This window comes from Diuraphis noxia, unplaced genomic scaffold (genome assembly GCF_037042655.1).
Source record: "Diuraphis noxia isolate RWA-SAM2 unplaced genomic scaffold, SU_Dnox_SAM2 contig0005, whole genome shotgun sequence".
Taxonomy (NCBI): Eukaryota; Metazoa; Arthropoda; class Insecta; order Hemiptera; family Aphididae; genus Diuraphis; species Diuraphis noxia.
The window spans coordinates 4,557,877-4,573,239 of NW_028301715.1; the positions used below are offsets into that span (position 1 = coordinate 4,557,877).

At 27.8% G+C, this 15,363-nt stretch overlaps 2 protein-coding genes across 3 annotated transcripts; both read right to left on the minus strand.

Annotated features, from left to right (window-relative positions):
- Positions 1-543: 543 nt before the first annotated feature.
- Positions 544-5,474, minus strand: LOC107170908 (ribosomal protein L27). 2 transcript variants are annotated; one of them, XM_089228980.1, is made up of 5 exons: positions 5,315-5,474; positions 4,688-4,919; positions 3,361-3,500; positions 3,191-3,294; positions 544-649 (listed from the first exon to the last, which is right to left on the minus strand). In XM_089228980.1, the coding sequence occupies exons 2-4, from the start codon at positions 4,904-4,906 to the stop codon at positions 3,240-3,242; spliced, it is 414 nt and encodes a 137-aa protein (XP_089085106.1). In that variant the 5' UTR covers positions 4,907-4,919; positions 5,315-5,474; the 3' UTR covers positions 544-649; positions 3,191-3,239. The 2 variants fall into 2 exon arrangements, with proteins under 2 accessions (XP_089085106.1, XP_015376609.1); XM_015521123.2 differs by lacking the exon at positions 3,191-3,294.
- A 3,587-nt stretch (positions 5,475-9,061) lies between these two features.
- Positions 9,062-14,805, minus strand: LOC107170907 (uncharacterized). The gene is made up of 6 exons (XM_089229689.1): positions 14,089-14,805; positions 12,591-12,795; positions 11,118-11,506; positions 10,840-11,032; positions 9,869-10,156; positions 9,062-9,801 (listed from the first exon to the last, which is right to left on the minus strand). Exons 1-6 carry the CDS (start codon positions 14,346-14,348, stop codon positions 9,388-9,390), a joined length of 1,749 nt encoding a protein of 582 aa, XP_089085815.1. The 5' UTR covers positions 14,349-14,805; the 3' UTR covers positions 9,062-9,387.
- Between the last annotated feature and the right edge of the window lie 558 nt (positions 14,806-15,363).

The following is a 15,363-nucleotide window of genomic DNA, read 5'->3' on the forward strand; positions in this document are numbered from 1 at the left end:
AGCTGAAGAGGCTGCTGTTAGAGTTCTGTTTAAAACAAAGCACGACACTATCCATTAGATCAGCGGTTCTCAACCTTTTTAGTCACGTACCACCTACACAATTTGAAAATGTTTACGTACCACCTGACCATTTTTTTTTGGTTAACGTTGTTAATGTAAATTAATTAATGTAAACGTTTAAGTTATATGTATAGAATTTTGTTAATAAATTAATTTGTTATAAAGGCAGATTTTCTTCATGTACCACCTATGAGCTTTCCACGTACCACAGGTTGAGAACCGCTGCATTAGATTATCGATATCAATTATATAATAGATGAAAGTTCAAAATTTTAATACTACATTCTGTTTGACTTTTTTTTTTAAATGGATTACTAGAAGTGTCATGTGTGTATTACACAATAATTATAAGTTTCGATACAAAGTTGAACAAGTAGTGCTTTTGTTCATATTTTCTTAGTAAAACTTAATCTAATGAGATATCATACATTATCACTCAGTATCATAAAATGAGGTTTAATTTATTAAATAATAACACATTGATGAAGATTTTTTTTTTTTTTATTATCCAATAAAATGATAAATCTTACACAATGTCAACTAGAACCTTAACTTCTGGAAGAACCATTTGTTCTTTCCAGACTTGAATCTGTAAACAAAATAAATCAAGTTAGTTATTTAAAAATATAATATTAATACATTTTATATTAAAAAGGACTAAAAAAGAACCATTAGCATATTTGTATCTATATTTATAAGTATTTGTTAGATATCAAGAAAATTGTTTTAAAATCACATTCAGTGGAAAAGAATTGAAAATGATTATAGAGACCTTTTAAAAGATTTTGATCAAAATAAGTATTCAATATTTTAAAATATTTTCAAAATGCACAAGGAACTATTTTTTTCTGTGTAACACATGTATAGAAATAGAATATAGGAAAAAAAAAAAAATTTTATATACAATACAGGGTGATTCTTTTATCAAACAACACTCATTATTTAAAAAAGTATTGAATTTTTTAAAAATATTTTTTTACATAGTTTCAAGTTGTTAAAAAACCAACGTTTTTATTAAAAATATATTTTTTTTAATATTTTTTATTCTTATCATTTTTTAAGTGTTTTAATTTTTTGAATGGCAACATAGTTTTTTAATTTCATATTTCAAAGCAGAATATTTTTCTAAAAATGTTGATACATAAAAATCGAATTTAGGACGAGTAGTTTATGAGTTATATGTATTTAAAGTTTAGACAAGCGGAGTAGTGGACAAAAATTTTGCGGGGTAACCCCGTACCACTCCACTCTGCCAATCTAAACTTTAAATACTTATAACTCATAAACTACTGGCGCTAAATTCGAAATTTTAACGTAATAATTAATAAAAAAAATAACTTTATTAATTTATGAAATTTTAAGTATAGGTTACCATTTGAAAATCAAAAGTTGATAGTGGTTTATCTAATAAATATAATGGTGAAAAAAAAATAAAAATAAACAATTCAAGAAGAGTATAAATCTACAATTTTGAAAAAAAATTAATTTGAAAAAGTCAATACTTTTTTAAATAATGAGTGTTTTTTGATAAAAGAATCACCCTGTATACTAATAACATATCTCTGTATTTCAACTAGTGTGATTGTAAAATTGAAATGATGGTATAATTTATATACAAATTAAATAATTAATTATACCTAACAACTGTATTTTGTCAGAACCTTTTTTTATATTTTTAATCATGAAGACTAGAGATAAGGAGGCCAAACTCTGCTGGACGCCTGCACAAAAATTGGTTCTATAAAACATCACAGACTAATTTCTCCACCAGCCTGCGTGTCGGTCAAATCCAAGGCTGGCTTAGAGTATAATTAACCCGTATTAGATAGGGATATACTTGACTTTATTACCTTTAAAAAATTATAATTAAAAAACTGAAAATGGTATTTAAATTAGAATTTCACCATCGTATTCAGCGCAAATTTATCTTTAAGAATAAATTACTTCTATTTGTGGTAGAGTTTGGCCTCCTTATCTCTAGTCTTCATGTTTTAATTTTAGTAAATTTCAGTTCTTGACTTTCAATATAACAACTTCACACATATTCTACAATATAAAATATGTTGAGAGGATGTTACTACAGCCATGACACATTTTGTCTTTTATCTTACAAATAATGAATTGACCTACTTTCAAACTTAGAAGTAAAATAAATGGTTTTGGACAATATCTAAATTTTGAAAGGAGCAATGGGCATTTTTAAATATTAATATTTTCTAAAGATACTAATAGCTTAGTTAAAAATTTTAATTTGGTAAAAACCCAAAGATAGAACAGATTATGTTTGACTTAAGTTTAATAATAAAAGTCAACTCAATCTAATATTTAAGCTACAAAGTAAAATTTTTGTAAAACTAAAAAAGGGTTTGGTAAAAATTGTATCTAAGAGACACGACAACATAAAATGGGTGTATTGTAGGTGCGAACTCACAAAATCTTCATAAACAATAACCCTGGCCTAGTTTAGCATTAAACAAACAGGTTTGTGGTGATTTGCCACCTGCCAATACAAAGTAATTGGTAATTTTAGGAAAGATGCAAACAAAAACTGGACTCCTACAGGTATATCAAATAAATTTGTGGTATCACCTGTAACACATCCCACCGGTAGGCGGAATCACCAAATGTCAGTTTGATGCAGACTATAATATATTGTTGATAAAGAATAGTTATTCTATTAGTACTCCCAACGGCTTCACAGTTGTTGTTAGAAAATGATAAATTTTAAATTTTAGGAATGTAATGGACACAAAATAGTATCATGTCTAGAATTTGATTTTAATGTTAAAAAATATAAATATGAATGACCATATATCAGAAAGTGAGGCATTAAATTAAGGAATACAAATCTATACATGTTACATTGCTTAGACTCACGAGCTATTAGTGGTTAGGTTTGTCATATAGTAATCGGCTGATACTCGATAAATTTTAAAATGTACTATGTATTGTATATAAAATAATCATAATGTTAAAACCACAATTGTTTTTGAAGTTAAAAGCGCACGTTATTATATCAAGCAATTTGTTCAATATAACTTATACTCTATCCAGAATAAGAATGCACCGCTTTGGCGTATCCAAATGAAACACAGAATGACATCCAGACTCCTTAGCTGAGTATACTCACTCTATGATTGGTCACCAATTTTAGGTTGTAAAAGACGGCACGTTTGCCGTCAAGTATACAGGGCCTGTGGTGGGGATGCATGTGAAGTTTTGACCGGTTTACGTCTGCGGCATTGTTATTCTGGATAGAGTTACAGGTATAAAATACTATAATAAAATTATTAATCTTACTTCTCTTCAAATTTAACTCTGGTCTGGAAACGGTATTTCTTTTTAATCATAGGATCTTTTAAATCTTTAGGTGAAACCTTGTCTACTGTTACATCTTGTACAGAGTATCTAGTTGGCATAAGGTGGTTGTAATTGAGCACCTGAAAAAATAATATGGAAATTAATACAAATAGTAAACATTTAAACACATTATATATATACCTAATACTAATAAATAATAAGTAACCACAAAACCTATTATTGTCTAAATTAAAACAATAATGCTTAAAATATGAGTCTGATCCATGGTTAAAATTTCGCTTTACATTTAAAAGCTACAATTTACAAATGTTAATATTTAATAATACTCAACCAAAATTATAAACAAATTTAAATTACAAAAAAAAAATGGATTCTTATAAATTGTTAGCACTAGTTCAAAAATGTAACTGTTGTAAACCATAATAATAGATGGATAGTAAATAAACAATAATTAATTTGAAAAATGTCCATAGGTACCAGGTAGCAGTTTTATTATATTAATCATAATACTGCTAGGAAGTTAAGAAGAGTGACAGTGTGCTGTTTATGTTAAATTGAAAGGAATGATACATTAAATAAAAATAAAATTTGTAATTTGAGAAGATTCTTACACTTAAGAAGATGTCACATAACTCATAATCACAAGGTGATTTCTGCTCTTTACAAATTAAAACATTTTAGGTACATATCCAGCAGAACTAATTTTATGTTATGCATTCTAATTTAAACTGTGTACCTAGTTTAATAGGATACATTTATCAGAATATTTCAAATCTCTTATCATATGTTACAAGGTAACAAATTTGAATAGGATGACAGCAAAGCAACAAATGCATCCTGGCATAGGTATGGGCTGTAGAGTGAACTCTTAACTCAAAGGTAAGATCAATTTCTATGTTTGTACATGCTTTATTGTGTAAGAAATGACAAATGAGAATGTATAAAATAAAGTAATGTTTAAATGTAATTTGCTCAAAAACTTAAATATCATAAAAAAACTGACATACAGACACAGAAGTTGTTTACCTATAAGTTTGGCAACAGATAAATGTTAACGTAAAAGCTAACATAGCACAAATATCGGTTCAGCTGGATGTAAATTAGTTTTATCGTAAGTTAGAGTAACAGAAAAAACACGTAATATGGATACAACGTACTCAAGTGTAGTGTCATCTTACAAATTCAATTTATATAGAAATTAATCTCGTTAAAACTGAAGCTTAAAGCTTAAAAATAAAATAATTAAATCATACATATGAGTGAGATGTAACGGTATAATAATGTGTCAAACAAAACTTAGTCTTACTTTCAGGAAAGGTTTGATTTTAGATCGTTTTTTTAATTTTTCCTGTGACATACGTTTGGTTACCTTCCGAGGGTAACGATCTATACCAGCAACCAGCGCATGACCATATTGTCTTTCTGCTGTACCTTCATCATAGGTCTTCATAATGACAGCTTTTCGGCCTGCGTATCTACCAGATAACACCAGCACGATTTTACCAGATTTCATAATTTTACCCATTGTGCCGCTTTTGCTGTAATCACATAATACAATTCATAATAATGGAACATTAATATTATAGCAATATGTCGAACGCGACGCACATAATATGTGCACAGGGACAACGTCGTGAATGAAATGTGCGAGAATTCTATAGGAAAATCTCCTCCGTAAACGCCACTGGGGAAATATTTCTATAATTGCAAATAGTGAACTCTATCGCTGAGAAAATATTGTCTTTGGTACTCAGGCATTTATTTCGTGGCACGTTTACGTCTGAAAACCGACAGACGACCGTCGACTACGATGGATCCGTCTTTCGTGGATTTCGTTCACGACACGCCTTGACTGTGGCACAATTGATACGAACGCGTACGCAAAGGCAACGCATTTGCTATACAATAATTAAAATAATTCGAAATTACTTACCACAGGACTACAAGATTGTTACACGAGGGCAGGCTAAGAACGCCAAAAGAGAGAACTATTTGTTTTCAACAAGATTTTAAGGTTACGAGCGAAACACCAGTTTCAGTGTTTCACCGACTCGTGAGTCGTGACAGTCGCGAGTCACAGACTACGCCAGGTGCACCTGGAAGAAACAACGAACGCAGGCTGACAATCATATGGTGTTCGAGCATTTGGTTTGCTAGTCCATGACAGTGCTGAGTGCCCGCTCAGCGCCAATGTTTGATTTTCATCTTTCATGTTGTGGTTATGATACGTAAAATTAATACAAAATACGAATAATCAATTTAATACTAATTTATTCTCAACGCCAAAGCCAATACGCCATCGACCGGTGTCAATATAGGTATTATCAATTATTATACCGTAAATGTATTTTTTTTACAGTCATTTATTTGGTCATCTGTGACATGCGTTGAAATTTGTAAATATTTACCGTTTTATGCGATATAAGTAAGGTGTGTAAAGGTATATACCATTTATCAAAATGTCAATATTAATCATAATATAGGCAATTCAGACTTTGATACGTTACACAAAGAATGTACTTACTGTCAAGTGCATTTTCAAATTTTTATCCCAATTTAAGATTTCCTTAAACATAGTTAATATATTTGCAAATTGCAATTGCCTCTCCTCCCATTACCCCTTAGACAATATAGGCTTAGTGGTCGAAGTGAGGATATTATGGGAAACGAGAATTCGACAACTTTTTATAATTTATATTTTCCATCCTTCCGTAATATTTTGATCACTTAATTACAATAAGCAATACGACAATACTAATACCAGGCAATAAACTTACTTACCTACTTTACAAGTTTTATTTTTAAGGGTTATGATTTTTTTTTTTTTTTTAATCATGGTACATCTAGGTACAGCTATTAGGCCATAAGCTTGAATTAAATAAATATTGGTTACTTATAAGTAAATAGATACAGTGGTTTTCTTCGATTAAGTTGTACACATATCAATATTTTTTGACAATGATGATGTTGATGTTGCTAAGGGATGAGGCTAAGGGCTTCGAAGAGATTGACAGATATTCTTAGGCTTTTTCTGATTTCAACGTAGTTTCGACAGTAGATAAGAAGGTGCTTGACTGTGAGAAGTTCTTCTCAGGTTTGACACATTATAGGTTCTTGTATGTGATTATTATATTGTTGAATAATTAGAAAAACTTTAACGCTATTCTCGATTAATCGTAGGCACGTTCAATATTATTTTTGAATGACGGTAGAGAGAATTTGTACGGACATACGATGATTTTCAATAAAATGTATCAGTGATTTTACATATTATTATGTATTTAATCGATTAAACGTAGGTACACTAAATTACGTTTTTCTGAAGAAAAAAAAACATTAAATATTTTTCTTTCTTTTTATAATTTTCACCGTGTCGGGAAAAATATGTCTATTAACCCAATATTACAATAATAGTACCAACACAATTGCAAACACAAGCATACACGATTGTATAAAGAATTAGGTGTATTATATAATTTAAAATAATATACGCGTATTTACAATCTACCCAAAAATGTGTTTAAATAAATGTATAGCAGGGGAACGCAGTGGAATATAAAGGCCTACATAGTGTGATAATATAGTTAGTGTTAAAGGTAACTAGATTACTAATTGACGTTGAATAGATTATTTATTTCCAATATGATGCATCTTATTGTTTTAATTTTTAATAGTTTTAGTTAATTTTTTTTTATGTAGTCAGTGAAAGGGTGAGGTATTATGTTATGACATTTATTATTTTATACAAGGTGCCAAATTAATATAGCAGTAATGAGTTTAAAATCTGACATTCTTAAATATAGAAAACAATTATTAGTGAAATAAAGCAATTTATTATTATTATATAGCAATACATATTATTAAAAGCTATTTATTTTTTATTAATTATTAAATACAAAATAAAATCATTTTTGCCCTAATCGGTTTAAATATGACAAAATATTCATTTATATATAACCTAACCAATGTATTTGAATCTTGTTTGCGCATCCCTACGGTTTGTTATGTGTTAGGTTCTCTGATTTTTATGGTTTAATATGTGCGACCAATAAGAGACGGAGAATGTAACACACAGAAAAAAGTGAGGAATATGCGTATCACAATGTTGCTGACATACATATCACCTTTTACTTTGTAATGAGTTTAAATAAGTTTTAGAGGCCATTGCTTGGCATATTAAAATTAAAAAAAAAGCATTAGTGATATACTGATATTAAATTTTATGTTTCAATAAGTCATTCATCAGAATATGAATTGTTTAGAAAATTAGAAAACAATTGTTTTTATTACGAAGTGAACTCAGTTGGATAATTTTTTTATTTTTGAGTTATGCTCACAATCGAACAAACACTAAAAGTGTACATCTAAATATCAACTTACACTAGATAATTAATGTAGGTAAAATCATTTTATTTTAAATAAAATTTACATGCAGTACACTATTCTAGTATACAAGTAACAACTCTTCTACAATAAACATTCTTGAATGTTTCCAAAAAGTATAATCGCCCAAGAGGCTCAGACAATGCAAAACAAAAGGGTTATTGTAAGACAATATTTTCATAAATAAAAATAAAAAATGTGGTATCAGATTGTCAGCAGGTTGCAGGTATCAGTAAACAGTCGATACTGAGACCATATTTTTAATTTAAATACAATATGCCAATATAAAATATTGAAATATTAATTAACTAAAAAATTGTTTTCCAAAACTATCTTTTTTTTAGGTAATTTTTTTGAAACAAAATAAAACATAAACAGGCATTAAAAATAGATTTTTTCAAAATATTTCAAACAAATAAATGGATTAAATGTTTTTTAACAAAATCTGGAAATAGAAAGAATATTCTTAAATGTCAACAGTTAATTTAAATTGGCTTAAAGCTGACTGCAGGCTTTGGTTAAATACTTTTGAAAAATATTTGGAATAAATACTCAAATAATAATGAAAAATAATATTCCGAATAGTTTAAGATATTTTTTGTTTAAGAAATTAAAATAATGATACCTGCCTTTAGTAAAATTTGAAATCATAGTCAGTGTCAAAATATTAAACTTTGATAGTTTAAGATTTATAGCAAAACAATAAATATAAAATAAAATGTTTTATAATAACTATTAAGTATTCAGAATACGGCATTAAATACTTTTATTAAACAGTATTCTAAAAGTTACCTAATATCTCACCAGTACAGTCTGCCTGATATTATTATAACTAACCTCTGATTTAAATAACAAATAATAACAATAACTAAATTAATTAAATTAGTCGTTATACTATTCATTCTATCAGTTATTTAGAAAATATTTTTTTTTAATTTTAATTCCAAAAAAAATACAATAATATATTGCTGATGGAATATAGTTAGTAATAGTGTAGTGGCTGGGCAGATTAAATTACAATCTTTTGGTATTATCACATAATATTTATGTAAAACTTATTAAATAAATCAAGTTTATTATATATATATATAGATTAAATAGCGCATAGGTTATTTTTTCATGTGTTCGGTTTCGAGAATTGACTTTAGAATTAATATTGTATGACCATAACAAAACAATAGGATGCTGTGAGAGAGGATAATAAGGTATTTAATTCTAACAAGATTAAATTTCTACCAATAACTACCAATAATTTAAAGTCAAAATTGAATCAAATATTGTAAATTCAAATCAAACATTACTGATACTGTTATATATTTTTAAAATAGGTTGATTATAGAACATGTTTTGTTGGCGAAAACATTGTCTATTGACACCATTCTAAAAAAGAATAATTAATCTAATAAAAAAAAAAATATTTCAATCAACTTATTAGTAAAAATTATAAATTAGGCATAAAATAATAAATAACTTTAAACTGCAGATTAATATTTAACAATTAATTAATTAACAACAATAACTGCACAGTACATAATATTAAAAAGTAATTAATATATTATATTAATTGATTTCATATTAAAAACGTTTATTTATGAATTCAATTTATAAGTTTTTTTGATTTCCTCACCATGGTTTTTTAATCTGAGTTGGGTTATTACGCATAAAAATTGTAGTTTTTGGTGTAGAATCTGGTTTTAAAGTTCTCCAATTACCTTCTTCTTCCTTACTCTGGATAGGATTCATAATCTGTTTAGAATTTATATGGGTCCATGATTCTTTACGTTCTCTGTCAATATTATAGGATACAGTTTTGGCTTTAGTATTGCCTGTAACTTTGTTTCCAAAAATGTGTTCTTTATTTTTCATCAAACTTGATACATATAATTTATATGATTCTAGTATTTTCATAACCTCTATAATTTTTTCGTGATCATCTGTTGACAATGTTGTATTTTTTAATGCTATAGAGAGTTTTTCGGATAAAACGTCTAACAAATTAACTTCTTTAGTATATTCACTAAACTTGGTTCTATGTGTCTATAAACAATTTTACAACAATGTTTTTAGTACAACGAAAAATTAAATAAAATTTTTTTTCATATACCTGAAGGCTGTAAACACAAGTCACATTTTTAATGCTCAACAACATTGGGATGTACTTGAGCGCTCGAATAAGATCATTCTTGGTTAGAAGTAAATATGATACAATTTGACTTAGAAGTTTTTCTTGGTGAACAGGATGAGGAAATCTTTTCAACAAGTCTACCATCATTTGTTCTATTGGCGCGGTTTTTGGATTTATTTTATAGAATGTATAAATGTAATCAATAGAATTACCAAAGCTTTTGACATCATAAGCTTTCTTAAGATGAAAATTTGCCTTTACATAATCCTAAAAAGTTTATAAAAAAATTTAAAAAACGTATCGCATTATTTAATAAATAAATTTAGATTTACTTTTTATATGGTGAAAAGCAAATCTATATATTATATGCAATATAGGTGCTAAACGGAAAAAAAAGTCCCACACTAGGAAAAAAGTCCCAGACAAAAGTTTAGTGAAAAATTTACCGATTAACAAGACATTCTGCAAAATTCCGAAAGTACAAACTATAAATTATATATTTATATTGCACGACAAGTTATCATCGTTAGGTATACTAAGTTATACTTATGTTGGAAAAATTGGTGTATTAGATTTTTTAACAGCCATAAGTCACAATATCAGAAAGAGGTGTGATTAAAATATTATTTTGCATATTGTATTATTATATTTTTATATTTATGTATTTTATATTTTATATTTATTTATGTATTATTGACTTTGACTATTGTATATGTTATTCCATTATAACATTATAGTTATTACTACATTTTATCATTATATCGAAACGATTATCAGTATACATACGACTGCCAATCGTCACACAAATAAAAGGTAACACCTAAAATCAAGTCTATATTATTAAAGGTGGTGTAACGTTGTACATTAGGACTTTTTTTCCAAGATTCATATAGGTATAGCATTGGTTGTACATTTGTATGTGTTTGTCATATTATTATGTACCAAGTTACCTTTTTATTAAACAAATAGTAGTTTCCAATTGCCCCATGAACATAACCATTATCACTATGTTCTAATGTATCAATAAGTTGATTCAAGATGATAGTAATATCATTGTTATACTCTTGATTTTGAGAAATTTTCGATAAGCTAATTAAACAACTTTTTAGCAAAAGCAAATCTTTTGTATTGTCTATGACTTCACTAAAAAAAAATGTTCATAAAAATAATTTAAATGGCTAGAAAGAAAATAATTGACAACTAATAAAACTTGACAAATAAAACTAACATAATCAATTTTAATGACTCATCTAGAATTGTATTTTTGGCTTTTTTATTTTTATTCATGTTTTTACTCATCCGTTGATATATATGGACTAAATGCAATTTGTGATGATCCTTGTTACCAAGTTTAACAGCCATTTCAGATGCCTTAATTTCTTGTTCAGAACATTCAAAATAATTGCCACATGTTCTTTGCCAGTTCGTTAATACTTTAGCCATCAAAAAATACCATTCCGCTTCAGTTCCATTTAGTGATAATGCTTTAAGAGCGCTATCTCTTGCTATTTGTGCAAAAGATAAACCATACTCATAAAAGAATAATGTTTGAATACCAAATAATCCAGCTTTATTAGCATTGTTCATGTTATATGGCATAATAAAATGCTCCAATGCCTAAAAAACAATAATAATTAATTAACATCAAACATAATCAATATGGTTAAAATAACAATTACTATAGTAGTCGTGTTATAAGCAGAAATCCTGTTATTTATTACATGGAGATTTAAAGTAAAAAAAAATGTTGTAGGTAATTATGTAAATACAAAACTAATAACATTATTGAGCAATGCATTTTTTAGAGTTCCCTATCTATAAGAGCAGGCTGAGGCTCTGAAGGCCTGGGTGGATAAAGTTTTGAAGACTAGCAAACAAGTGACTTATGTTTTATTTCAGTACAATCAAATTTCTTATAGTATCATTACACCTGTCAATACGTAGATCTAATCAAAACATAATTCTCCTCACCCTAAATATGCTTACCAACGTTTTTTTTTTTTTTTCAAACACCATGGGGCTTTATTATATAAACGACCCTAAGGTCTATATAAATAAATTTATTCATTGTATATATTTTACATACTAGATATAAATTATATAAACTTAATACATTGTTGGAGTCACTTCCAATGAACTTACCAATGTAAATGAAAAAATTAGATAAAACTAAGGACGGTTATTTGATTTGGAGACTATGATATAGACTCATAGAAATATACCACAAATTATTATTATATTAAAGCTTCGGTATGTAATAACTGTAAAACAATATTTTCTTTTTTACATTACCACATAGGCGTGTCTAGACCTCATTCACAGGTCATGCACAAAAGTAGCATATCTAGGGGATGGGGAAACTGCCAATCCTCCCCCCCCCACTCAAAAAAAAAAATAAAAATTTCTGTTAGGGTTGGGGGATATGATTCTGAATCATACACATGATGAAAAACAACAAATTTAATATGAAATTAGAAATTGAGAAAAAAACGTACAATGTAAGTTTGATGAAATTAGCAGGTCATACCTGTGTATGACAAGCATGACCCGTGGACACGCCTATGCATTACCATCTTATATAGGTGATATAGAACTAACTAACAATTTATTTAATTTACTACTTAACATAATTTATATCAGTTTAAACTTTACAGTCAAGATTTCTACTTGGATTTCTAACTAAAGATTATGTTTTACAAACCATGGTTTTATTTGAACATAATTTCAACAAATAACCTTTCATTGAAAATGTGATGTGGTTGAGAGCTATCTTAATAGACTTCAAAAAATTATCATTACTTCCAATAGATGATAATATGCTTTCAATTTCACCAATAATTTCCAAAGCTTTATTCGCCTTTCCTTCAGCAATATATTCATAACATATAACTAAGTTATAACCAAATCTAAAAATAAAATCATTTCTTTTTAATAATCATAATATCATTTACATAATTTATATTTTATAATTCAGCTGCAGAAGCATAAAACTCATATTGTTAATTTGGTATATTTTAATGCTTACATACCTAGCCCCTTAATAAATGTTTAATACTTAATAAAATTAAATATTATTTAAATCATAACATATAATATAATAAATCATTATAATTAAAACAACCAAACCTAATTAATTATGATTTATTGTATTGTCTTATAAAATCATATTAATAATAGCTACAAATATTGGCACATCCTCCATGAAGTTAAATACAATTATATTACAATACGCAGTAGGTAGACTGTAGAGATGTAACGAACCAAACCAAATACCTAAAGTTTGGTTCAATAATCTAACTATAGAAATAAAAAATAAATATTTAATATCAATCAATTTTAGATAATTAATAAAATGTATCTAATTTTGATTTTATTAATGTTCGTTTTGAATTCGATAAAATATTTGAAGAGTTTGGTTCAGTTCAGGTTCCATTACAAGTGTGTAGGTTTTGATCTGTTTAAGTTAGTTATTTTAAAGAAAAGTTCAGTTCAGGTTTGGTTGACCTTAAATATTATGGTTCATAACAACTCTAATAGTAGGTAATCATTAATAAATCAAACAGTTTAAAATGAATAAATATAAAACAAACTTGAAAAATATTACCATCTTAAGTATTTAATTTAGGTAAGTGAAACAAAACTTAAAGTGTAAATGATTTGGTAAAATGGAAACTATAAATTATCGAACAAGAAAACAGTTTTCTTTTAAATTGTAAATTTAAAATGCTTGAAGCATCTATTGATTAATATTTAAATTGAAGTGTGGGATTACTAAATTATTATAACAGTTAAAGAAACTAAAAGGATAATCATGATTTTTCAAAAAGAGACATTTGTTACATGCAGAGTTGCAACAAAGTCTGAATTGATAACGGGTCAGTACATTTTGCAGTAAACAGTAACAGCTTGATGCTTGATTTTGCAACGTAAGTATCGATAAATCAAATTTCTTTCTTGAAAATCTTGAATTATTTATACTTGAGTAATCTATCAATTAATTATTCCTTTTGTAACATTTCATCTCGATATTTTTGCATTACTAGATAATTAAATTAACTACCTAAAGGTCATTATTTAAATAATTTAAAGGAAAGTATTAGAAAAATGATAATTTAATATGTGTTTCACTACTACACAATAAGCATAATTTATTTGTTTTTAAATTATTTAGTATGACATTGCTAATAAGGGTTACTCACAGTTTCCATTTGATGAACTCTGGCAGTTTGTCATACCGCATGCCATATTGGTCCAGCGTAATGGCTTTCATGTCCAAGTTGTCGAACAGTACGTCTGATTGATTGCTACGCCGATTGCACCTCTTTTGCCAAGCCACCGGATTTTCGAATTCATCTACAAAGTCGACTTTTTCCGATGATATGGAGCAGACATTTTTGAAATCTTCGCACATGGTTGTCGACGAGTCGGTGACCGGGTAGTGTTCGCTGTTATTCGCCATGTCTGCTTGCACGAATCTTTCTCAAACAAGGCACAATAAAATAATACTCACATGCAAAGCGGAAAATCGTTAGAAGGCCAAATCGAAAATCTATTTAGCGCGAAAATAGTGGCTACCAGTCTGACGATTTTCTACGACAGATTTTGATTGACCGGTGCGTGACTTGAAAGTCGAAATCTTAGATAAGTATGATATTATTATAAATCGATTTAAACCAAGGCACTGACAACTGAAATTATTCAAAACTAAAAACGAACTGGAGTAGAATAATATTATGAAAAATTAAAACGAGGTCTTCAGTGCGACGCTGGACCGGACCGTAGAATATTATTTATATTAAATTAGTAAATTACCAAAAATGCCGGATACCGTCACAACCAGCAATTAGCCAAGATAACAAACGGAAAATCCCAGTGCCACGGATTAAACGTATCTATTCTAAGACACGAAATATTAATATTATTAATTATTATGTTTCATTCTTTATGTTTATCGTTTATATACCGCGGTTCTGTGAGCAATGATTTATTATTTTATATATACATAATTATAATTTTATATATTTCACAACGAATCGTTACGGTATTACTTAGTATGGATAATCAACACAATGCATAATTAGAAATAACAAAATAAATGAATAATTTAATTTAATGGTTCTCATCATAAAAACAAAAGTTGTGCTAAAAAGAGTTCGTTCGTTATATATTACCTATACTACACCTAGTGAACAATTAAGAAAATATAAATAGAATAAATTAAGTCAGTAGGTAATAAATAAATAAAAACCATTAATATGAATAACAATAATAGAACAATAAATTGTACTAGCTTTAAAATTATCTTATTAGGTACCACTGAAATTGGATAGTGGATAATGGTTGTATACTTGTATCTTTATAAATCAAAAGTGTATACCTATTTACGTGTAATAATAGATTTAACGTTAGACTTTTCAAGGGGGGTAAACCACTAGTCAATTTTTGAACCAAACTTCCAACCATGTGTACTTCCA